The sequence below is a fragment of the Coregonus lavaretus genome (assembly GCF_964263955.1).
Source record: "Coregonus lavaretus genome assembly, chromosome: 34".
In the NCBI taxonomy this organism is placed as follows: domain Eukaryota; kingdom Metazoa; phylum Chordata; class Actinopteri; order Salmoniformes; family Salmonidae; genus Coregonus; species Coregonus lavaretus.
In genome coordinates this window covers 3,868,550-3,893,159 of record NC_140021.1, presented here as the reverse complement: position 1 = coordinate 3,893,159, position 24,610 = coordinate 3,868,550, and the positions used below count along the sequence as shown (strand labels likewise).

At 47.6% G+C, this 24,610-nt stretch overlaps 1 protein-coding gene and 1 pseudogene across 2 annotated transcripts; both read left to right on the top strand.

The window, feature by feature from the left end:
- Positions 1 to 641: 641 nt before the first annotated feature.
- Positions 642 to 20,767, top strand: LOC311109225 (DDB1- and CUL4-associated factor 11-like; annotated as a pseudogene). The gene is made up of 12 exons: positions 642 to 696; positions 4,639 to 4,868; positions 5,222 to 5,324; positions 5,964 to 6,081; positions 6,191 to 6,256; positions 6,467 to 6,567; positions 11,107 to 11,207; positions 15,689 to 15,867; positions 16,243 to 16,392; positions 17,121 to 17,240; positions 17,517 to 17,623; positions 20,675 to 20,767. The product of its transcript is annotated as a DDB1- and CUL4-associated factor 11-like (transcript).
- Positions 20,768 to 21,384: 617 nt separating this feature from the next.
- LOC311109224 (fat storage-inducing transmembrane protein 1-like) lies at positions 21,385 to 24,323 on the top strand (the record flags this gene model as incomplete). The annotated part of the gene is made up of 2 exons (XM_084152070.1): positions 21,385 to 21,857; positions 23,618 to 24,323. Exons 1-2 carry the CDS (start codon positions 21,574 to 21,576, stop codon positions 24,321 to 24,323), a joined length of 990 nt encoding a protein of 329 aa, XP_084008196.1. The 5' UTR covers positions 21,385 to 21,573.
- Positions 24,324 to 24,610: the final 287 nt, after the last annotated feature.

The window sequence follows — 24,610 nt, the reverse complement described above, 5'->3', positions numbered from 1 at the left end:
CTCAGTCTGCAATGAATGACATGACAAGATGTAAACTGCTGATGCACTACCCAATTTCGAAATTGCACCTTGTGCATTCTACTTTTACAACTTTTTGGAGTAAATTGAAAGCCAGACTGAGTCCCCCCCCCCCCCCCCCCCCCAAAAAAAAAAAAAGACAGGCAAATGTCCAGCTTTGGAACAATGACCTGTCAATTCTTCAGCTCGATCATGTCATAAATCACATTTTAGATAAAAAATAATGTTCTTGTTTATTTAGGTACCTATTTGGAGTAGGAATAGTGATGGTTTTTGTATTCCTTGGTTATTTGCACGTGGTTTGTAACAAATCAGTGCTAGGCAGCGTCGCAGTAGGCTAGCTAGGGGCATGAACTAAGCTAGCTAGCTAGCGTGCTACACTCAGTGCTAGGCAGCGTCGCAGTAGGCTAGCTAGGGGCATGAACTAAGCTAGCTAGCTAGCGTGCTACACTCAGTGGCTACACTTTATCAGACATGTCATCCACAAAGCAAGTCCCGCAGGCGCTAGTTTGGTCTTATCTTGATTATTGTCCAGTCATATGGTCAAGTGCTGCAAAGAAGGAACTAGTTAAGCTGCAGCTGGACCAGAAAAGTGGCACGTTTTACTCTTCATTAGAACCAAGATGGTGTGCCAGCATGTCCTGCCCATCAACGAGCGCCAGGAGTGGACCTACAGCTGTGTGGAGAGCATTATACCATGCCAGTGAAACAGTGATAGACAGCAACCCTAATATTACCATGGTCCTTTATAAAACATACTAATACAAAGGAACAGTGGGCCAAAAGCAATTTATAGCCAACGGGAAACTGAATTAATTAATAATACTATATGTATAACATGCATGTAACATGTGCCTTTGTGATAGTGGTGTACTTGTGTTTTTCCATGGAATTGTATGAAATTATGTTGATTTGAAAATTATTTAATATAAATGTAACTTTCAACAGAGATACTGTGGATCTGTAGTCCCCTGTAGCTCAGTTGGTAGAGCATGGCGCTTGCAACGCCAGGGTTGTGGGTTCGTTTCCCACAGGGGGCCAGTATGAAAATGTATGCACTCACTAACTGTAAGTCGCTCTGGATAAGAGCATCTGCTAAATGACTAAAATGTAAAAATGCAATGTAAATGTAATCACTGGGCTAATATCAACTATGCATGCCAGTCTCTCTGACTGCATCGCTTCTTGTTTTTGTAAGAAACATTAATGTGTTGGAAATTCCAAATTGTTTGCATAGTCAACTTACACACAGCACTGACACACACACACACTTACCCCACCAGACATGCCACCAGGGGTCTTTTCACAGACCCCAGGTCCAGAACAAATGTAAGGAAACGTACAGTATTATACAGAGCCATGATTGCATGGAACTCCCTTCAATCTCATATAGCACAAGTGAACAGTAAACCTGCTTTCAAAAAACAAATTAAGCAACACCTCATGGCACAATGCCTCTACCCCATGTGACCTACTTTTTGTGCATGTACTGACATGTATGTGTAACTCATAGATGCACACACACACACACACACACTACATGTAAAGTATTTGGGATTTTCCGTTATTCAGTGGCAATTTTAGCATGTAAATCTTGGTGGGGCAAACAACAACAAAAATGTTGTGGGATGCATGCCAGCAAAGCTACAACACTAAACAATACAAATTAATAGGGTGAGGCACAAGGGCTACTAACAGATTACTATTTTATTTGATTTAACCTTTATTTAACTAGGCAAGTAGGTTAAGAACAAACTCTTATTTACAATGACGGCCTACCCCGGCCAAACCCGGACGACACTGGGCCAATTGTGCGCCGCCCTATGGGACACCCAATCACGGCCGGATTGTGATACAGCCTGGAATCAAACCGGGTTCTGTAGTGACGTCTCTAGCACTGAGATGCAGTGCCTTAGACCGCTGCGCCACACAACATACACTTAGTATTACTTTTTTGGCTACAGTATACATATCTCCTTCGTATATTACATCATTTATGCAGCAGCATACAATACATTTTTGTACTCACCTTGTTGTGCTCTTCTCACTTGAACAGGAAGGTGGCGCGGCGGTCCGTCTTGTGGGCTCTAGAAAGAGGCCTACTTAGAATTCCTACTTAGAATTCCTTAAATCCCTACTTAGAATTCCGAGTTGGATGACCGTTCAAAAGTATTTTCCGTATTTTCCCAGTATGAGCTAGTTTTATCAGAGTTTCCAGTTGTCTTGAACTCACTGAAGTCTGAGATTTCCCAGTTCAGAGTTTCTAGTTATTTTGAAGGCGGAAGAAGTCATGCTGGATTGACAGCATGGCCAATGTATTCAAACTTTTCTGGCCCATGGCGTTACCCCCTTTTTCATGATAGCCAATTGGTAGTTGCAACTCCCCTACGGACTCTGCGAAGGTCGAGAGCCAAGCCGCACTGCTTCTTGACACACTGCTCGCTTAACCCGGAAGCCAGCCGCACCAATGTGTCGGAGGAAACACTGTCGAACTGATGACCGAAGTCAGCTTGCAGGCGCTTGCCACAAGGAGTCGCTAGAGCACGATGAGGCAAGGACATCCCGGCTGGCCAAACCCTCCCCTAACCCGGACGACGTTGGGCCAATTGTGCGCCGCCTCATGGGTCTCCCGGTCACAGCCGGCTGTGACACAGCCTGGGATCGAACCCGGGGCTGCAGTGGCGTCTTAGCACTCATTGTTGAATTTGCGATTTCCAACTTGTTGTGTAATGTTTATGTCCAATGGCCGATGAGCAATGATACATTTAATCTAAAATGTATCCTCATATGACAAGGATTGAAAAGGTTTTGCCAGTAGATTGCCGACTTGATGCATGATGATGACTGCTTGTCTAGCTTGCTAGTTAAGATTTTGAAAGTATGATGTTGACATGATCAGTCCAATCAAAGCTACGGTAGATATAACGTGATTTTACTTCATTTTATCTGTGGCCAATGACCTTGAGTCTTATTGGATGGGCACTTCTAATGTAAGTCTATGGCAGCACCCAAGGGGCTTGAATTTTCGAGCTCTACCCATAGTATTTGCGGTGATGTAGTGTCCCTTTGAGTGACAGAACACTGAGCCAATCACGGCGCAACTAGAGAACATTACCAACCCCTATTCTCCATATTTTCCGCTGGCTGCCCCACCACCACAGAAAGCACTGAGCTAGGCTGAAACACCTGCATTTTGGAGCTGCCTTACTCAAGAAAGCAAAAAAGAGACACCTATGAATGCCAAAATAACATGCAAAACAGGCACACAAAAAAATAAAAAAACAGGTGGGGCTCAAAGTTGGTGGGTCTCTGCCTGATTGAGGTGTCGCCACTGCCGTTATGTGTCTGGCCCCAGTAACTAGCTGGCGCCATTGGTGTCGGCTAATGGGGATCCTAATAAAAAATTAAAATCCTTATAATGTTTTGCTATCCCTGCGGTTTTATGGATGTCCTCATTTCAAGGTTTTCCTGTGGAGAATGCCATCCATACATAGAGTTTTATAGTCATGACGTGAATTTTCAAAGGTTTCAACATGCACTGGCACAGCTTGAGTGGGTCATGTGACAGCAAAAGGGGCAGAGGCGCGCGTCCGCCACTGAAGTATAAAGAACATTATGGATATACTAACAAGATACGTCTCTCCGCTCTAACAATGGTAGTCGTTGTCGTCAAAGCGGCACTCTAGCTCCCACCTATCCTTTCTTTGGATTGGTGGATACATCTCATTATTGTAATCATTTTTTTTAAATATTCGATGAGGGTTGTTGACGTCAACCGCCTGTATTCAATGGAGAGAGATGCCGCAGAAAGAACAATGGGTTAGTTATAAACATCTTTGGAGATGCTATGCTACTAGCCTCATGCCATGAAAATGCATAGCCATCTCCGATATAAAGTGTTTTTTCTCAAAGTTGCCGGGATGTCACGCGTCCTACTTATTACGAAACTTCTATTCGATCAAATAAACTTCACGTAGAAAATAAGCCATTCATTTTTCTGTTGACCAAATTCGACACTCATTGACCGCCATACATAAATTCCTGGCTTGGTGGCCGGAAAAGAAACGCCACCTGCTGGAGGGAGACAGATTTTCCGCGGAGTTGGGCCTCTCTCTTCCTCTTCGGGTACAATAAAATACACGCGAAGGGGTTCCAGTACTTCGGTCTGGTAATATCTTGAAAACGGCTAATCATCTACAGATAACAACCGTTTTCATAAACTGACTCGTGACAACATAATTGGCAAGTTATTATACTTCATCTACAGCCAGAGGAAACGGCACCAAAGAACTGTCAAGCACGTTTAAGTGTACGTTAGGTATTTAAACTAGGTTAGCTGGCTAGATAGTTAACGTAAGTAGTCCATATAACTAGTCAGACAATACATGCGATGGTTAGCTAGTGATGTGTAACTAACGTTAGAGCAAGTAGCTTGATGATTCTGCTTCTTGTTTTGCCACTAAATAGTCCTAGCTAAGTATTTTGGTAGTAGTCTGTCAATCTCTCACACAACAAAAACAGTTGTTGACGTCATTCGGGCAGCTCGCCCATATACACAGATGAACAGATACCTGTTAAAACATTTATCTGACTCTGTCATCATTATTCACATCCTCATAGACAACATCATTGACTTCCCTGACAGGCTCTCGCTCTATGGCTGGGCTCTGTCTAGTTCTGGGATGTCCGTCAGTCGGGGCTCCAGCGGCAACCCTGACCAGTCTGAAGCAGAATCCAACCAGAGCAACAGTAACAACAGATCGCCTGAGAGGCAGCAGGGTGACAGGCTGTCAGCAACTGAGGAGGAACATGATATTTTTTTTTGAAGTGCTGGCTTACCTATTGAGGAGGTAAATTGGAGCAGGGACTGGGAGACAGTCGGATCATTGCCTGAACTGTAACTAAAGAGTGCACCTAGCACATAAGAAGTGCTCTGCTCCAAGTCAAAACATACTCAACACTCTAGCTGCGGGGTAGTAGGGATGCTGAGGGCCCTGAACATTTTTTTGTTTTGTTTTCGCTGACAAAAGTAGTGCACTGGGCCTTTACTAGTCCAGTATTAGTGGACCGATTTATAGCCTTCTGTAGCGCATGTGCCCCCAATGCTGAACGGAGTGATTGCTCTTCTGGGGTTCTATATATGTAACCCTAGTTCATGTCACTGAGCACAAGTGTTTCCCCATCCCTCTCCCCATCTCCCCAGGCTGGTCCATGGGAGTGGAGCAACAGCTCTGCGGCTCGTCCAGTCGTACTCTGACTCTGACGAGGACATCGATGACGCCTAGGAGACCGCTACAACCCTCCCGGTAAACCAAACTGGGTGTCATTGTTGTAGTGCGCACTAGTCACAGACATCCTGCTGTTTACTGTGTGCACAAGCAATGAAAGAAAAACCACCCCCAAAATTTGATTCTTTATTTTCTATAGTGCTCTTCATACATATTTCAATGCACTTACTAGACATCACTGTTAAATACATTTACATTTAAGTCATTTAGCAGACGCTCTTATCCAGAGCGACTTACAGTTAGTGAGTGCATACATTATTTTTTATTTTTCATACTGGCCCCCCGTGGGAAACAAACCCACAACCCTGGCGTTGCAAACGCCATGCTCTACCAACTGAGCTACATCCCTGCCAGCCATTCCCTCCCCTACCCTGGACGATGCTGGGCCAATTGTGCGCCGCCCCATGGGTCTCCCGGTCGCGGCCGGCTACGACAGAGCCTGGATTCGAACCAGGATCTCTAGTGGCACAGCTAGCACTGCGATGCAGTGCCTTAGACCACTACGCACTCGGGAGGTTAAATACACAATAACAAGTCTTAAGACCGAACATAATGCGTGATAATGGCATGTTCCTTTCACAAGTGTGTTGTTTGTACCTACACTTGTATGCGCCACAGGTCTCTGGCTGACTGCTTCTGTGTCTTGTGTCTTGCCAGTGGACTCCCAGCCCGACATTCAGGAGTTGGACCGGAGTGAAATCCGGACCCTATCCTCGTGGCCACGGCCTCATCCGGCCTGAAGGCCAGGCAAAGCTTCACCCACGTGCTGACGGAGGTGAGGACGAGCAATTTCATGTTGGGTCTCGCTTTGTCACAGTAGTTTCTTACAAAGTTGTTTCTCAGGTCTAGAGGGTAACTTTCTTTGATTTTTGTTCTTCTCTCAGAGGGAACAAGGCCGGTGTCGAGGCTCCAGTCTTTCCTCACGGAGAGTGCAGTCGCATTCGCTCACAGTGAGTACATCCACAGATACAGGAACTACTCGCCGTAAAGTCATTGCAAAAACAAGTGAAAGCTGATGTTTTATAAATTGTTCAACTTAATAGTTCCAACTTGTTTACAATGAATAAAGCCTTATCAGACCATTGATCTGAATATTGACAGATGAGGAGGAGCCTGTTGTCATTGACATTTGTTAATGTTCCGTTTGCATTTCTCCTCAGTTTCCTGCCCAATCATGTGGCACACAAGGACACATACCAGCAGAAAGTATTCTGTGGTGTGTACAGTAACGATGGCAACATGTTCCTCTCAGCCTGCCAAGGTAAGGACGTGAACACAACGGATACAGTGGACTGGGAAAACTAATGGCAACATGTTCCTCTCAGCCTGCCAAGGGAAGGACGTGAACACAACGGATACAGTGGACTGGGAAAACTAATGGCAACATGTTCCTCTCAGCCTGCCAAGGTAAGGACGTGAACACAACGGATACAGTGGACTGGGAAAACTAATGGCAACATGTTCCTCTCAGCCTGCCAAGGGAAGGACGTGAACACAACGGATACAGTGGACTGGGAAAACTAATGGCAACATGTTCCTCTCAGCCTGCCAAGGGAAGGACGTGAACACAACCATTACAGTGGACTGGGAAAACTAATGGCATCATGTTCCTCTCAGCCTGCCAAGGGAAGGACGTGAACACAACGGATACAGTGGACTGGGAAAACTAATGGCAACATGTTCCTCTCAGCCTGCCAAGGGAAGGACGTGAACACAACGGATACAGTGGACTGGGAAAACTAATGGCAACATGTTCCTCTCAGCCTGCCAAGGGAAGGACGTGAACACAACCATTACAGTGGACTGGGAAAACTAATGGCAACATGTTCCTCTCAGCCTGCCAAGGTAAGGACGTGAACACAACCATTACAGTGGACTGGGAAAACTAATGGCAACATGTTCCTCTCAGCCTGCCAAGGTAAGGACGTGAACACAACGGATACAGTGGACTGGGAAAACTAATGGCAACATGTTCCTCTCAGCCTGCCAAGGTAAGGACGTGAACACAACGGATACAGTGGACTGGGAAAACTAATGGCAACATGTTCCTCTCAGCCTGCCAAGGTAAGGACGTGAACACAACCATTACAGTGGACTGGGAAAACTAATGGCAACATGTTCCTCTCAGCCTGCCAAGGGAAGGACGTGAACACAACCATTACAGTGGACTGGGAAAACTAATGGCAACATGTTCCTCTCAGCCTGCCAAGGTAAGGACGTGAACACAACGGATACAGTGGACTGGGAAAACTAATGGCAACATGTTCCTCTCAGCCTGCCAAGGTAAGGACGTGAACACAACGGATACAGTGGACTGGGAAAACTAATGGCAACATGTTCCTCTCAGCCTGCCAAGGTAAGGACGTGAACACAACCGATACAGTGGACTGGGAAAACTAATGGCAACATGTTCCTCTCAGCCTGCCAAGGTAAGGACGTGAACACAACGGATACAGTGGACTGGGAAAACTAATGGCAACATGTTCCTCTCAGCCTGCCAAGGGAAGGACATGAACACAACCATTACAGTGGACTGGGAAAACTAATGGCAACATGTTCCTCTCAGCCTGCCAAGGGAAGGACGTGAACACAACCATTACAGTGGACTGGGAAAACTAATGGCAACATGTTCCTCTCAGCCTGCCAAGGTAAGGACATGAACACAACCATTACAGTGGACTGGGAAAACTAATGGCAACATGTTCCTCTCAGCCTGCCAAGGGAAGGACGTGAACACAACCATTACAGTGGACTGGGAAAACTAATGGCAACATGTTCCTCTCAGCCTGCCAAGGTAAGGACGTGAACACAACCATTACAGTGGACTGGGAAAACTAATGGCAACATGTTCCTCTCAGCCTGCCAAGGTAAGGACGTGAACACAACCGATACAGTGGACTGGGAAAACTAATGGCAACATGTTCCTCTCAGCCTGCCAAGGTAAGGACGTGAACACAACCATTACAGTGGACTGGGAAAACTAATGGCAACATGTTCCTCTCAGCCTGCCAAGGTAAGGACGTGAACACAACCGATACAGTGGACTGGGAAAACTAATGGCAACATGTTCCTCTCAGCCTGCCAAGGGAAGGACGTGAACACAACGGATACAGTGGACTGGGAAAACTAATGGCAACATGTTCCTCTCAGCCTGCCAAGGGAAGGACGTGAACACAACGGATACAGTGGACTGGGAAAACTAATGGCAACATGTTCCTCTCAGCCTGCCAAGGGAAGGACGTGAACACAACGGATACAGTGGACTGGGAAAACTAATGGCAACATGTTCCTCTCAGCCTGCCAAGGTAAGGACGTGAACACAACCGATACAGTGGACTGGGAAAACTAATGGCAACATGTTCCTCTCAGCCTGCCAAGGTAAGGACGTGAACACAACGGATACAGTGGACTGGGAAAACTAATGGCAACATGTTCCTCTCAGCCTGCCAAGGTAAGGACGTGAACACAACCGATACAGTGGACTGGGAAAACTAATGGCAACATGTTCCTCTCAGCCTGCCAAGGTAAGGACGTGAACACAACGGATACAGTGGACTGGGAAAACTAATGGCAACATGTTCCTCTCAGCCTGCCAAGGGAAGGACGTGAACACAACCATTACAGTGGACTGGGAAAACTAATGGCAACATGTTCCTCTCAGCCTGCCAAGGTAAGGACGTGAACACAACGGATACAGTGGACTGGGAAAACTAATGGCAACATGTTCCTCTCAGCCTGCCAAGGTAAGGACGTGAACACAACCATTACAGTGGACTGGGAAAACTAATGGCAACATGTTCCTCTCAGCCTGCCAAGGTAAGGACGTGAACACAACGGATACAGTGGACTGGGAAAACTAATGGCAACATGTTCCTCTCAGCCTGCCAAGGTAAGGACGTGAACACAACGGATACAGTGGACTGGGAAAACTAATGGCAACATGTTCCTCTCAGCCTGCCAAGGGAAAGACGTGAACACAACCATTACAGTGGACTGGGAAAACGAATGGCAACATGTTCCTCTCAGCCTGCCAAGGTAAGGACGTGAACACAACGGATACAGTGGACTGGGAAAACTAATGGCAACATGTTCCTCTCAGCCTGCCAAGGTAAGGACGTGAACACAACCGATACAGTGGACTGGGAAAACTAATGGCAACATGTTCCTCTCAGCCTGCCAAGGTAAGGACGTGAACACAACCGATACAGTGGACTGGGAAAACTAATGGCAACATGTTCCTCTCAGCCTGCCAAGGTAAGGACGTGAACACAACGGATACAGTGGACTGGGAAAACTAATGGCAACATGTTCCTCTCAGCCTGCCAAGGTAAGGACGTGAACACAACCGATACAGTGGACTGGGAAAACTAATGGCAACATGTTCCTCTCAGCCTGCCAAGGGAAGGACGTGAACACAACGGATACAGTGGACTGGGAAAACTAATGGCAACATGTTCCTCTCAGCCTGCCAAGGTAAGGACGTGAACACAACCGATACAGTGGACTGGGAAAACTAATGGCAACATGTTCCTCTCAGCCTGCCAAGGGAAGGATGTGAACACAACGGATACAGTGGACTGGGAAAACTAATGGCAACATGTTCCTCTCAGCCTGCCAAGGTAAGGACGTGAACACAACCGATACAGTGGACTGGGAAAACTAATGGCAACATGTTCCTCTCAGCCTGCCAAGGTAAGGACGTGAACACAACCATTACAGTGGACTGGGAAAAACTAATGGCAACATGTTCCTCTCAGCCTGCCAAGGTAAGGACGTGAACACAACCATTACAGTGGACTGGGAAAACTAATGGCAACATGTTCCTCTCAGCCTGCCAAGGTAAGGACGTGAACACAACCATTACAGTGGACTGGGAAAACTAATGGCAACATGTTCCTCTCAGCCTGCCAAGGTAAGGACGTGAACACAACCATTACAGTGGACTGGGAAAACTAATGGCAACATGTTCCTCTCAGCCTGCCAAGGTAAGGACGTGAACACAACGGATACAGTGGACTGGGAAAACTAATGGCAACATGTTCCTCTCAGCCTGCCAAGGTAAGGACGTGAACACAACGGATACAGTGGACTGGGAAAACTAATGGCAACATGTTCCTCTCAGCCTGCCAAGGTAAGGACGTGAACACAACCATTACAGTGGACTGGGAAAACTAATGGCAACATGTTCCTCTCAGCCTGCCAAGGTAAGGACGTGAACACAACCATTACAGTGGACTGGGAAAACTAATGGCAACATGTTCCTCTCAGCCTGCCAAGGTAAGGACGTGAACACAACGGATACAGTGGACTGGGAAAACTAATGGCAACATGTTCCTCTCAGCCTGCCAAGGTAAGGACGTGAACACAACGGATACAGTGGACTGGGAAAACTAATGGCAACATGTTCCTCTCAGCCTGCCAAGGGAAGGACGTGAACACAACCATTACAGTGGACTGGGAAAACTAATGGCAACATGTTCCTCTCAGCCTGCCAAGGTAAGGACGTGAACACAACCATTACAGTGGACTGGGAAAACTAATGGCAACATGTTCCTCTCAGCCTGCCAAGGTAAGGACGTGAACACAACGGATACAGTGGACTGGGAAAACTAATGGCAACATGTTCCTCTCAGCCTGCCAAGGTAAGGACGTGAACACAACCATTACAGTGGACTGGGAAAACTAACCGCATCGCTGTGTTTACATGTACATTTCCAAATACATATTAAAACAATGTCACATTTTTATTAGGAGTGACCACTGGTTCCTAACACATGCATCCCTCCCCTGTCTTTCCTAGACCAGAACATCCGTCTGTATGACACCAGTAGGGGGCGCTTTAACCTGAAGCGGACGGTAAAGGACAGAGACGTGGACTGGAGAAAAAAAATATATATATGTGTGTGTGTGTAACTTTTACTTAAATGATTAATTGATTTCAAAGTGAGACTTACACAGAAATTATGTGAGATTTTCTCTCAAGTTAGGATTCAAACTTTTTAAAGGTGCACTATGCAGAAATTGCTCCACCATTTCCTGGTTGCTAAAATTCTAATAGTTCGCCTAATTTCAGTTTGTGACAAAACAAGCAAGTGTAGTGTACAGAATCATTGTACCATCTACACCGCTGTGAATTCTATTTTCCATAACCAACAACGTATTTTCAGCCGACGCAAAAACAAAGCTTAAGAACGGGAAGCATAGAAAAAGGGCACAGAACAGATCCACTGCTTCTTAGACTTAAGAGGACAGATCTATAACTCACATTTCTATGTGAATTTGGTCGGGTCGCCCAAAAAGTAACATATTGCAGCTTTTAAGCGCAGCCCCATTTTAGGCCTATTCTTTACATGGGTTGTAGATGAAGTTCCACAGTTGTAGTTCTCTCTGTGTAGGCTGGTTCATGTTCTGTTCTTCCCTCAGAACACAGACGAGCGGAGGTTCAAGTTTAAACGTTTATTCGTCACGTGCACAGGATATAATAAGGAAGAATAAAAATCCACACAATAACAACGACGAGAGTTAAAGGTTGTTTCTGCCAATACCAGTAAACAGAGCTGAAAAGTGACTGGTAGCAGGAATACATAAATACTTACGGTAACATACTAATGGTAATAAACAGTACCTTCAGAAAGTTTTCACAACGCTTGGCTTTTTTCCACATTTTGTTGTTAACAGCCTGAATTTAAAATGGATTAAATTTAGATTTTGTGTACCTAGTTAGGTTTCCATCCAATTGGTGACAGATTTTCATGCAAATATTCTGAAATATACACATATTTCCACCCGGGTTGTTTCCACCAAACTGATTTGTTGCAGATAAAAAAAAAAGTGTGTGATGTAGTGCACACAATGTACTTTTTCACGTTTTCATTTACCGAATAAAAATGTAATGTTCAATGTGTTTCCATCGCATTTTCAACTCTACCGACAGTGTTGTCACAAACTGTCGCATTAAATAGCAAATGTGCCTCCTCTGGTGTTGGCATGGTCTCTAGCCAACAGCTGGCAGATACAGTGTGGGTAGGCTAGTCTACATGATGAGATTATTATGGATTTTTATTTGTCAAACGGCAGTCAAGCATCGATCGTCATGTCACCAGAATAAGACCCTCGATATTTATTGGAAAGGAGCATCAAGCTCAGACCGTGCACTTTCACCACCCTGTGAAGGTCATCATAATTTATATAATCTGTAGCCTAATAAACTGCATGGTTTCCCGAGTCGTAGTGGGAGGACCACACACCATGTCATCGCGTGACTCCCAAGTTTACTTCGATATGATGGTTATTATATCAATATTTGCACATAAAAGCGTTTCCACCAACATCAAAAGATCCCACTTTGTCTAGCCTATTTTGTTTTGTCTACATTTAGAAAGATTACCGAAACAATTTCTGTTTCCATCAGGGCCTGTCATGACATTTATTTGATCTGAAATGTACTTTACGCGCACGAAAAAGGTTGGATGAAAACGTGGTTATTGGACTACACACAATACCCCATAATGTCAAAGTAGAATGTCTTGCGTCAGTAAGTATTCAACCCCTTTGTTATGGCAAGCCTAAATAAGTTCAGGAATAAAATTTTGCTTAACAAGTCACATAATACGTTGCATGGGCTCACTCTGTGTGCAATAATAGTGGACTATTATCTCTGTACCCCACACATACAATTATCTGTAAGGTCAATACAAAATAAAGCAGACATTGAATATCCCTTTGAGCATGGTGAAGTTATTAATAACACGTTGGAAGGTGTATCAATACACCCAGTCACTACAAAGATACAGGCGTCTTTCCTAACTCAGTTGCCGGAGAGGAAGGAAACGCTCAGGGATTTCACCAAGAGGCCAATGGTGACTTTAAAACAGTTATAGAGTTTAATGGCTGTGATAAGAGGAAACTGGGGATGGATCAACATTGTAGTTACTCCACAATACTAACCTAAATGACAGAATAAAAAATATTCCAAAACATGCATCCTGTTTTCAACGAGGCACTAAAGTAAAAATGCGAAGAATGTGACAAAGAAATGAACTTCAAGTCCCGAATACAAAGCGTTATGTTTCGGGCAAATCCACTCTTCATATTTTTCAGCATGGTGGTGGCTGCAAGCATACCCATCATCATGTTATGGGTATGCTTGTCATCGGCAAGGACTAGAGGTTTTTGGGGGGGATACAAAGAAACAGAATAGAGCTAAGCACAGGCAAAATCCTAGAGGAAAACCTGATTGTTTGCTTTCCACCAGACACTGGGAGACAAATTCACCTTTCACCAGGACAATAACCTAAAACACAAGGCCAAATATACACTGGAGTTGCTTACCAAGACGACATTGAATGTTCCTGAGTGGCCTAGTTACAGTTTAACTTAAATCGGCATGAACATCCTATGGCAAGACTTAAAAATGGATGTCTAGCAATGATCAACAAGCAACTTAACAGAGCTTGAAAAATGTATAAAAGAATAATGTGCAAATGTTGTACAATCCAGCTGTGCAAAGCTCTTAGAGACTTATGCAGCGTTCAAAACAACTGGGAACTCGGCAAAATATGGGATCAAATCATGACCTCAATGATCTTCAGTCGGAGATCTAGAAGAGGCCTGAGTTCCCGAGTTGAAATTCCGAGTTGGATGACTGTTCAAATCTATTTTTCCCAGTCGGAGCTAGTTTTTATCCGAGTTCCCAGTTGTTTTGAACACTGCATTTACCAGAAAAACTCACAGCCGTAATCGGGGTATGGTGTGTATTTAATACATTTTGAATTCAGGCTGTAACAACAAAATGTGGAATAAGTCAAGGGGTATCAATACTTTCTGAAGGCACTGAATATGTAAACAGAAGTAATAGTAACCAGTAGCAGGATAACTAGATAAATACTAATGGTAATTGCAATCAATGGACAACAGCGTAATGGAGTAATACATCTAATCAATAATCATTTTAGCAGCAGCGTAGGTTGTGTCTGAGTGGGTAGAGACCTGTGGATGGGCATAGAGTCTGTGTGGATAGTCTGTGGGAGAGGGAGAGCAGTAATTGTTAGCCATTTAACAGTCTTATGGCCAGGGGATAGAAGCTGTATAGGAGTCTGTTTGTCTGAGCCTTGATGCACCGGTACCGCCTGCCGTACGGAAGCATGGAGAACAGTCCATGTCTCGGGTGGCTGGAGGCTGGTAATTCTTTGGGCCTTTCTCAGACGCCTGGCATTTACGTCCTGGATGGCTGGGAGCTCATGCTGAGGATCTGAGGGGCCAAATCGTTTCAGCCTCCTGATGTGTGTTCTTCACAACTGCTGGTGTGAGAGGACGGTGTTAAGTCCTCATTGATGTGGACACCGAGGAACTTGGTGCCCTTGACCCTCTCCACTGCTGCTGCCCCGTTGATGTGGATGGGGGTGTGTACCCCCCCCCCCCCCCCCCCCCCTTCGCGGGAAAATGTTGTCATCAAAGAAAGTTGTTGAATTTGCGGTTTCCAACTTGTTGTGTAATGTTTATGTCCGATGGCCGATGAGCACCGATACGCTTTATCTATAATTTCTCTTCATATGACAAGGATTAAAAAGGATTTGCCAGTAGATTGTCAACTTGATTCATGATGATGACTGCTAGCTAAGTAAGATGTTGACATGATCAGTCCAATCAAAGCTACTGTAGATATAACGTGATTTTGTGTCATTTTATCTGTGGCCAATGACCTTGAGCCTTCTTGGAAGGGCATGTCTAATGTAACTGTATGGCAGCACCCAAAGGGCTTGCATTTTCTAAGTCTACCCTTAGATTTGGCAGTGAGGTAGTGTCCCCATGAGTGACAGAACACTGAGCCAATCACGATGCAACTAGAGAACATTACCAACCCCTACGCTCCGAATTTTCTGCTGGCTTGCCCCACCACCACAGAAAGCACTGAGCTAATCAGAAACACCTGCATTTTGGAGCTGCCTTACTCAAGAAAACAAAAAAGAGACCATGTTTGTATGCGGCTTTATTAACTCAATGATATATATATATATATTTTTTTACATTGTTTGCAAACTGTAATGTGACACGTATTAATGCCAAAATAACATGCTATAAATGTGGGGCTCAAAACAGGTCGCCACTGGTCATGATCCACATCATTGTGTTGTTGGCCTCTGCCATCTGTCTCTCTCTCTCTCCTCCCCTCTCGGTCTCTCTCTCTCTCCCCTCCCCTCTTGGTCACTCTCTCTCTGTCCTCTCTCTCCTCTCTCTCTCTCTCTCTCTCTCTCTCTCTCTCTCTCCCCCCCCCTCTCTCTCTCTCTCTCTCTCTCTCTCTCCCCCCCCCCCTCTCTCTCCCCTCTCTCGTTCCTCCACACTCTCTCTCCTCCCTCTTTCTTTAACCCCCTCTCTCTCCTCAGATCGATGCTCATGAGGACGATGTGAACACAGTGGCGTTCGCCGACAGCTCGTCCCAGCTCCTGTTCTCAGGCAGTGACGACGCAAGGTGTGGGACAGATGGACGATGCGGGAGGACAGACCCCAGCCCGTGGGCCAGCTGTCTGGACACAGAGACGGCATCACCTTCATACACAGCAAGGTAATAGAAAAAACCACTACCGTGTGTAATCCCCCTCTTACAGTAAGATAGAATGTATGTAATCATCCATATCAAAGCCCTAAACAAATACATGGGACAATTTACTGTTTGTACACTGTTTATACACAAATGTACTGTTCTGACATAACTGGACAGGTGAAAGCCAGGCAGTGCCGTTTCACCAATCAGTAAGGGCTTCGTTAGTGAGGAAGGAGGCATTTTTAGTATTTGAACTGGGCCTAAAACTCTGTAACCACTTCACCTTCAAACTGTGCACACCAAGGTAAAAACCTGCTCTCTGTGTGTCTGTTGACTCCACTAATCACTGTCAGGAAAATACAGGTCCATTATAAACCTGCTCTCTTCACATTGCAGGGCGATGCACGTTATCTGATCAGTAACTCAAAGGACCAGTCCAACAAGCTGTGGGACGTGAGTTCTCCTCCAAGGAGGGCCTGGCGGCCTCGCGGCTGTCCATCGTCCACCAGAACTGGGACTACCTCTGGCAGCAGGTTCCCCTGAGAGGTGAGGGGCCAGGGGTGGAAGGGGGTCATGTTCCCCAGAGAGGTGATGGGGCCATGGGGGGAAGGGGGTCATGTTCCCCAGAGAGGTGAGGGGCCAGGGGTGGAAGGGGGTCATGTTCCCCAGAGAGGTGATGGGGCCAGGGGGGGAAGGGGGTCATGTTCCCCAGAGAGGTGAGGGGCCAGGGGTGGAAGGGGGTCATGTTCCCCAGAGAGGTGATGGGGCCAGGGGGGGAAGGAGGTCAGGTTCCCCAGAGAGGTGATGGGGCCAGGGGGGGAAGGAGGTCATGTTCCCCAGAGAGGTGAGGGGCCAGGGGTGGAAGGGGGTCAGGTTCCCCAGAGAGGAGAGGGGCCAGGGGTGGAAGGGGGTCAGGTTCCCCAGAGAGGTGAGGGGCCAGGAGGGCAGGGGTTTATGAATGTTTGGGGAGGCCATGAGGTTGTTGTACATCTGTACTGGGTTCTAGTCTAAATGACATTAGATTAGCAAGTGGGCCAGAAACAGTAGTTGAAAAGGCCACTCCAATCCGACTGTAATCTACTCTAGATTTTACATCTGCTCTCAGAAAATCTCATATTTGCTGGATTAAGTATTGATGACATGGGTGTACAGTATGTTTGATCATTCATCTCCTACTACCCCTCCCATTGTTGTTCAGCTGTACTTGAGGCAGCTTTACTTGACTGTCGAATTGACTACCCTGTTGTTCGCCTGTTGTCCGTCCGTCCTCCCAGCCCTGAATAGACACAAGCTGGCAGGCGTTCTGCACACGCTCATACGCTCTCGCTTCTCCCCGGAGTTCACCACCGGACAGAAGTTAATCTACACTGGCTGTTCCACTGGGAAGGTCATCGGTGAGTCGCTATGCCCGTGGGGTGTGTGTGACGTGCATGCACACGAGAAGGAGTCAAGGTGGCAGGTAGCTTAGTGGTTAAGAGCGTTGTGCCAGTAACCGAAAGGTCACTGGTTCTAATCCCTGAGCCGACTAGGTGAAAAATCTGTCGATGTGCCCTTGAGCAAGGCACTTAACCCTAATTGCTCCTGTAAGTCGCTCTGGATAAGAGCGTCTGCTAAATGAGTCGAGAGCACTGTAATGTGAGCTAACTGTGTGTGTGTGTGTGTGTGCCCAGTCTATGACGTGTTGATGGCTGGCGTTGTGACCCGACTCTCTGACCATGACGCCTGTGTGAGGGATGTCAGCTGGCGTCCCTACCAGGACAACATCAGCAGCAGCTCTGGAAGCTGGCGTTGTGACCCGACTCTCTGACCATGACGCCTGTGTGAGGGATGTCAGCTGGCATCCCCACCAGGACAACATCAGCAGCAGCTCTGGAAGCTGGCGTTGTGACCCGACTCTCTGACCATGACGCCTGTGTGAGGGATGTCAGCTGGCATCCCCACCAGGACAACATCAGCAGCAGCTCTGGAAGCTGGCGTTGTGACCCGACTCTCTGACCATGACGCCTGTGTGAGGGATGTCAGCTGGCGTCCCCACCAGGACAACATCAGCAGCAGCTCTGGAAGCTGGCGTTGTGACCCGACTCTCTGACCATGACGCCTGTGTGAGGGATGTCAGCTGGCGTCCCCACCAGGACAACATCAGCAGCAGCTCTGGAAGCTGGCGTTGTGACCCGACTCTCTGACCATGACGCCTGTGTGAGGGATGTCAGCTGGCATCCCTACCAGGACAACATCAGCAGCAGCTCTGGAAGCTGGCGTTGTGACCCGACTCTCTGACCATGATGCCTGTGTGAGGGATGTCAGCCGGCATCCCCACCAGGACAACATCAGCAGCAGCTCTGGAAGCTGGCGTTGTGACCCGACTCTCTGACCATGACGCCTGTGTGAGGGATGTCAGCTGGCATCCCCACCAGGACAACATCAGCAGCAGCTCTGGAAGCTGGCGTTGTGACCCGACTCTCTGACCATGACGCCTGTGTGAGGGATGTCAGCTGGCATCCCCACCAGGACAACATCAGCAGCAGCTCTGGAAGCTGGCGTTGTGACCCGACTCTCTGACCATGACGCCTGTGTGAGGGATGTCAGCTGGCATCCCCACCAGGACAACATCAGCAGCAGCTCTGGAAGCTGGCGTTGTGACCCGACTCTCTGACCATGACGCCTGTGTGAGGGATGTCAGCTGGCGTCCCCACCAGGACAACATCAGCAGCAGCTCTGGAAGCTGGCGTTGTGACCCGACTCTCTGACCATGACGCCTGTGTGAGGGATGTCAGCTGGCGTCCCCACCAGGACAACATCAGCAGCAGCTCTGGAAGCTGGCGTTGTGACCCGACTCTCTGACCATGACGCCTGTGTGAGGGATGTCAGCTGGCATCCCTACCAGGACAACATCAGCAGCAGCTCTGGAAGCTGGCGTTGTGACCCGACTCTCTGACCATGATGCCTGTGTGAGGGATGTCAGCCGGCATCCCCACCAGGACAACATCAGCAGCAGCTCTGGAAGCTGGCGTTGTGACCCGACTCTCTGACCATGACGCCTGTGTGAGGGATGTCAGCTGGCATCCCCACCAGGACAACATCAGCAGCAGCTCTGGAAGCTGGCGTTGTGACCCGACTCTCTGACCATGACGCCTGTGTGAGGGATGTCAGCTGGCATCCCCACCAGGACAACATCAGCAGCAGCTCTGGAAGCTGGCGTTGTGACCCGACTCTCTGACCATGACGCCTGTGTGAGGGATGTCAGCTGGCATCCCCACCAGGACAACATCAGCAGCAGCTCTGGAAGCTGGCGTTGTGACCCGACTCTCTGACCATGACGCCTGTGTGAGGGATGTCAGCTGGCATCCCTACCAGGACAACATCAGCAGCAGCTCTGGAAGCTGGCGTTGTGACCCGACTCTCTGACCATGACGCCTGTGTGAGGGATGTCAGCTGGCGTCCCCACCAGGACAACATCAGCAGCAGCTCTGGAAGCTGGCGTTGTGACCCGACTCTCTGACCATGACGCCTGTGTGAGGGATGTCAGCTGGCATCCCCACCAGGACAACATCAGCAGCAGCTCTGGAAGCTGGCGTTGTGACCCGACTCTCTGACCATGACGCCTGTGTGAGGGATGTCAGCTGGCGTCCCTACCAGGACAACATCAGCAGCAGCTCTGGAAGCTGGCGTTGTGACCCGACTCTCTGACCATGACGCCTGTGTGAGGGATGTCAGCTGGCGTCCCTACCAGGACAACATCAGCAGCAGCTCTGGAAGCTGGCGTTGTGACCCGACTCTCTGACCATGACGCCTGTGTGAGGGATGTCAGCTGGCGTCCCTACCAGGACAACATCAGCAGCAGCTCTGGAAGCTGGCGTTGTGACCCGTCTCTCTGACCATGACGCCTGTGTGAGGGATGTCAGCTGGCGTCCCTACCAGGACAACATCAGCAGCAGCTCTGGAAGCTGGCGTTGTGACCCGACTCTCTGACCATGACGCCTGTGTGAGGGATGTCAGCTGGCGTCCCTACCAGGACAACATCAGCAGCAGCTCTGGAAGCTGGCGTTGTGACCCGTCTCTCTGACCATGACGCCTGTGTGAGGGATGTCAGCTGGCGTCCCCACCAGGACAACATCAGCAGCAGCTCTGGAAGCTGGCGTTGTGACCCGACTCTCTGACCATGACGCCTGTGTGAGGGATGTCAGCTGGCATCCCCACCAGGACAACATCAGCAGCAGCTCTGGAAGCTGGCGTTGTGACCCGTCTCTCTGACCATGACGCCTGTGTGAGGGATGTCAGCTGGCGTCCCTACCAGGACAACATCAGCAGCAGCTCTGGAAGCTGGCGTTGTGACCCGACTCTCTGACCATGACGCCTGTGTGAGGGATGTCAGCTGGCATCCCCACCAGGACAACATCAGCAGCAGCTCTGGAAGCTGGCGTTGTGACCCGACTCTCTGACCATGATGCCTGTGTGAGGGATGTCAGCTGGCGTCCCCACCAGGACAACATCAGCAGCAGCTCTGGAAGCTGGCGTTGTGACCCGACTCTCTGACCATGATGCCTGTGTGAGGGATGTCAGCTGGCGTCCCCACCAGGACAACATCAGCAGCAGCTCTGGAAGTCTGTAACTAGCTCTGCTCCACTCTACTGAGGGGATGCGCTCAATTCCATTTCAATTCAGTGAATTCAGGAAGTTAATTCAAATTCTATGAATGAATTGAAAAAGTCTCCAAAGACCATTCAGAATACTTCTCTTATTAAACCAATGTGCTTGTAAGTTCTCTCATCCTTCCTGTCAAATTACATACGACACCTCTCTCTCTCTCTCTCTCTCTATCTTTTCACAGTGGGACGGAGCAGTGCGTGTTTGGGAGCACAGGCAGACCCACCTTCTGGGGGGGGGGGGGGGGGGGGGGAGTGATCTGATAGCTCAACATTAATTGTTACTACTTAGAGCCACCTGTCCAACCTTTGCAGTAATGGGCTTTACAGATGGGTTTTCTATAAAAGTCGCTGCTTGAGCAATAGGAAGCAAGAGGGAGAAAAAATCTAACACAATCAACAGCTTTAAATTAGTGGGTTGCCCCCCGCAGCTAACAGACAATTAGCTGCCATAAATCCACAGCTGAGTTCTGGGGGGGTATTGTAATGGCAGGAATGCTGTTAGTGCTCTAAAATTAGAGTCAGATTCCATGGCACCCTCAGAGAGCGAGTGAGCAAATAGCCCAGATAGAGGATGGGAGCTGTCTGTCTGGGGAGTAGCCTCCGGGGCTATTAGTAAGTCTGTCTGTGTGATAAACCCTCAGGGGCTCATTCCTGAATGAAGACAGGCAGATGCTAAGTGGTAGGATACATGGAGAAGCATGTTATGGGATGTTAAGTGGTGCAATGGGCCTTCGAGAACACTCTGTGAGGCAGGTGTTGCTAGTGACAAACGCAGACAACGGGGATGGACTGAAATTCAAAAGCATCAACAGCTGAGCCTTTGAATGGAGGGCCTAGTGGAGAGGACTATGCCAAAAAAGGAGACTGGCTTTTTTCAAAATGTAGTGAGTAGGGGGGTAGGAAAGAATGGGTATAAACCATGTGATCTCTGACAGCCAGAGATAAAGGAGAGGGAACACAGGGTAAGAGTGTACAGCACAGTACAGACTCGATGACAGAGCACACTCTCGGCCCGTAGGAAGAGGACAATAAAAACACAAGAATGGAAAGATGCGACTCTTGAGAAAGTTGAATAAAAACAATGGACCGAAAGCTTAAAAACAAATCAAACGGAACTATGGAAAGTGACAAGGGAGAAACTACACGACTGGCTAAGGACCTAAGCCGACCGGTGAAGCTTGTCATGATGGTCCTAACCTCTGTTCTGGTGGTTGTTACAGACCTTTGGGCTGGACTACTTGGCAGTGCCGTATTCAGACGCCATTTTCACCTCCTGTTGTCAGGTGTGGTTCTATTTGGACCAGCCCTGAGTCTGTGGGTGTCCAAGTACAGCATCTTTGCAAACAGGAACCACTACCTCTACAGGTGAGGTATTTTTTGACAACACCCAACAGTATTATGGAGAGCCACTATTCATGTGGATTAAATGGGCATGAGCATGATATAGAATATTGAAGAGAGTAGATCAAAGTTCCATTCTTTCAAAGCTCTCTTGTTGTTGGTTTGTGATAATGAATGTGTTGTTTTTGTTTTCCTAATTTCACACATAATATTCACCCAGTGACCATATCATCTAGTTCTGTCCCGAGCAGGCGCGGACTGGGACAAGAATTCGGCCCTGGCATTTTATCCACACCAGCCCACATCACTGTGCTCGCCGCGGTATATTGGCCATATGTCACAAACCTCAGAGGTGCCTTATTGCTATTATAAACTGGTTACCAACGTAATTAGACCAGTAAAAATACATGTTTTGTCATACCCGTGGTATATGGTCTGATATACCACGGCTGTCAGCCAACCAGCTTTCAGGGCTCGAACCACCCAGTTTATAATGCAAATGAGTGCCCGTCATATACGTTCCCCTGAATCAACACCTACCCTAAGTGTTAACGACTATTACAGGGCTCCAGACTAACTTTTACAGTTAGTGGCACCAGCCCATGACTTGGTCTGACCCAATTAATCATAAAGTCATTCATTAAGAAGTGTAATAATTAGAGTACTGAGGTATTCAAGAAGAAAGTTGTTTCTTCGAACACGTCCAAGCAGGAATGCATGATTCAAGATATTTTGATGCGCAGTCAACAACCGAATACAGTGATTATCATGAATTTTGGGTTGGCAATTAGACTATAGATTTTTTTTTTTTTGTTCAATAGTGATGAATTACATACATCTTTATGTGCACTAACTAATATCATAGGCAAATTCATTTGGGGTTCAACACCTGAGGAAGTGGAAACTCAAAGCACATTAACTAGACCGCTAACTCTAAATATAACACCCACTGCAGGTAGCCATGCATTCATCCAACAGTAAATATAATGTCCTAAAAAACTTTGCAGTTATAGGCTACTGCCCATGAGACCTATAGGCAGGCCTATGCCCTCACAATGGCCGGTGCACATTTCGCATGCGTGCCACTCCATATCTCAAAGCCATATCAAATATCTTGGTTGTAAAATAGTTGCTATTGAGATCAATATTGAGAGTTGAGAAATAAAAAGTATACCTACAGAATGCTGAGACCCTCCTCTCTTCGATAGGGACAAGGGGACAAAGCTTCCAAAGCTGTGTTTTTCCCACAATTGCATTTTGAAATGTTAAACAATCAGAACACATTTTTCTGTTGAGCTCATGGGGGGAGAGGAGAGTGACTTGCTCTTCACAGCAGCTGGCACCAGCAAGGGCACAAGGCACACACTTTCATTACAGGAATCATCAGGATATTGCACTTTACTGTTTGACCAAATCATGGTTTTAGATGTTGCAGGTCTCTTTGCTGATGCCGCCTTTGAATGTTAGTTCAGAAAACCGGGCCAGCCCATCTTGGTAGGGGGGCTGGCCGTTTCCCACTGAGCAGCCAAAGGCTCATTATAGAGGAGTATAACAGAGAAATTGCGCAAAAAAATACAATAAAATAAAAAAAAAACTGGCCCATGGGCCACATAACCTTCTTCATATATAAATATGTTTGTGTGTGTCAATTTCGACCAGGCCACCCAACTAAAAAATGGTCCAGCCCATCTGGCATTTGCCAGAAGGCCAATCCGCCCCTGGTCCAGAGTTATTTAGCCATCTTACATTTATACTGGATACCTCTGCTTTGGATTCTCTCTCAGGATGTTCCTGCGATCAGGCTGGGGCTGGACCTGTGTTTTCACTGGCTCCTTCATCTTCCTCCTCTCCTTCTCCATCCGTCGATCCCTCGCTCTCTCCCTTCGCCACCTCTCACGGATAGCCGCCGTGGGAGCACTGTGGTGGGGCTCTCGCAGTCTCCTGACTCTGCTGGAGAACATGGCAGGCAGCTGCTACGAGCCCATGCCTGCTACCCTGGATGGGGGCCTGAACCTTGGCCAGGGAGCCGGTGTCCCAGGGAAGTCCTTACTCCTGCTCCATGAGGGCGAGAGCAAGGCCTCCTGCCTGAAAGCGGGCATGCTGTGGCGGGGATGGGAGGTCTCGGAGGACGCTCTCCTCCTCTGCCTCTGCTGCCTGCTCCTGGCCGAGGAGACTGCAGTGTTGGGGCCCTACCTAGCCCTGGGAGGGCCCTCGGGGCCCCCGCTTCGCCTGCTCTTCCTGCTCTGCGTCTCCCTACTGGGTCTGTGGCTGTTTCTGCTGCTCTGTCTGCTGGCTTACTTCCCGCAGTTCCCCTCCCAGCTGCTAGGGGGAGCTCTAGGCTGTCTGGGCTGGAGGGGGATGTATCAGGGCTGGTATCGCATGCAGCCCAGCTGGTGCTGTCCTGGGTGGCCTGGAGAGGGACTTCTCACCACAGCTCAGAGAGAGCCATACAGCGAGAGGGGTGTTCATGATGTGTGGCCAAAGGATTAATGTATTTGGCTAGAATATTATGTGATGAATATTATTTGCACCCTAGATGAAAATAATAAAGGATATGACTCCACAGCAAAAAGGTCTCTGCGTGATATTTTATAAAAACTCAAACAATTACATTTTTGTTTGCCCTTTTCTGGTGCTTTTTATATTCAATGGGATAACTCCTAACACCAAGAATATCAAATTGGATAATAATAGGAAGATGATGTACATTACCACAGAATTGAGAAAGTCTAAAACTTTCAAATCTCACCATGAGGCAAAACAAATACTCACATCAT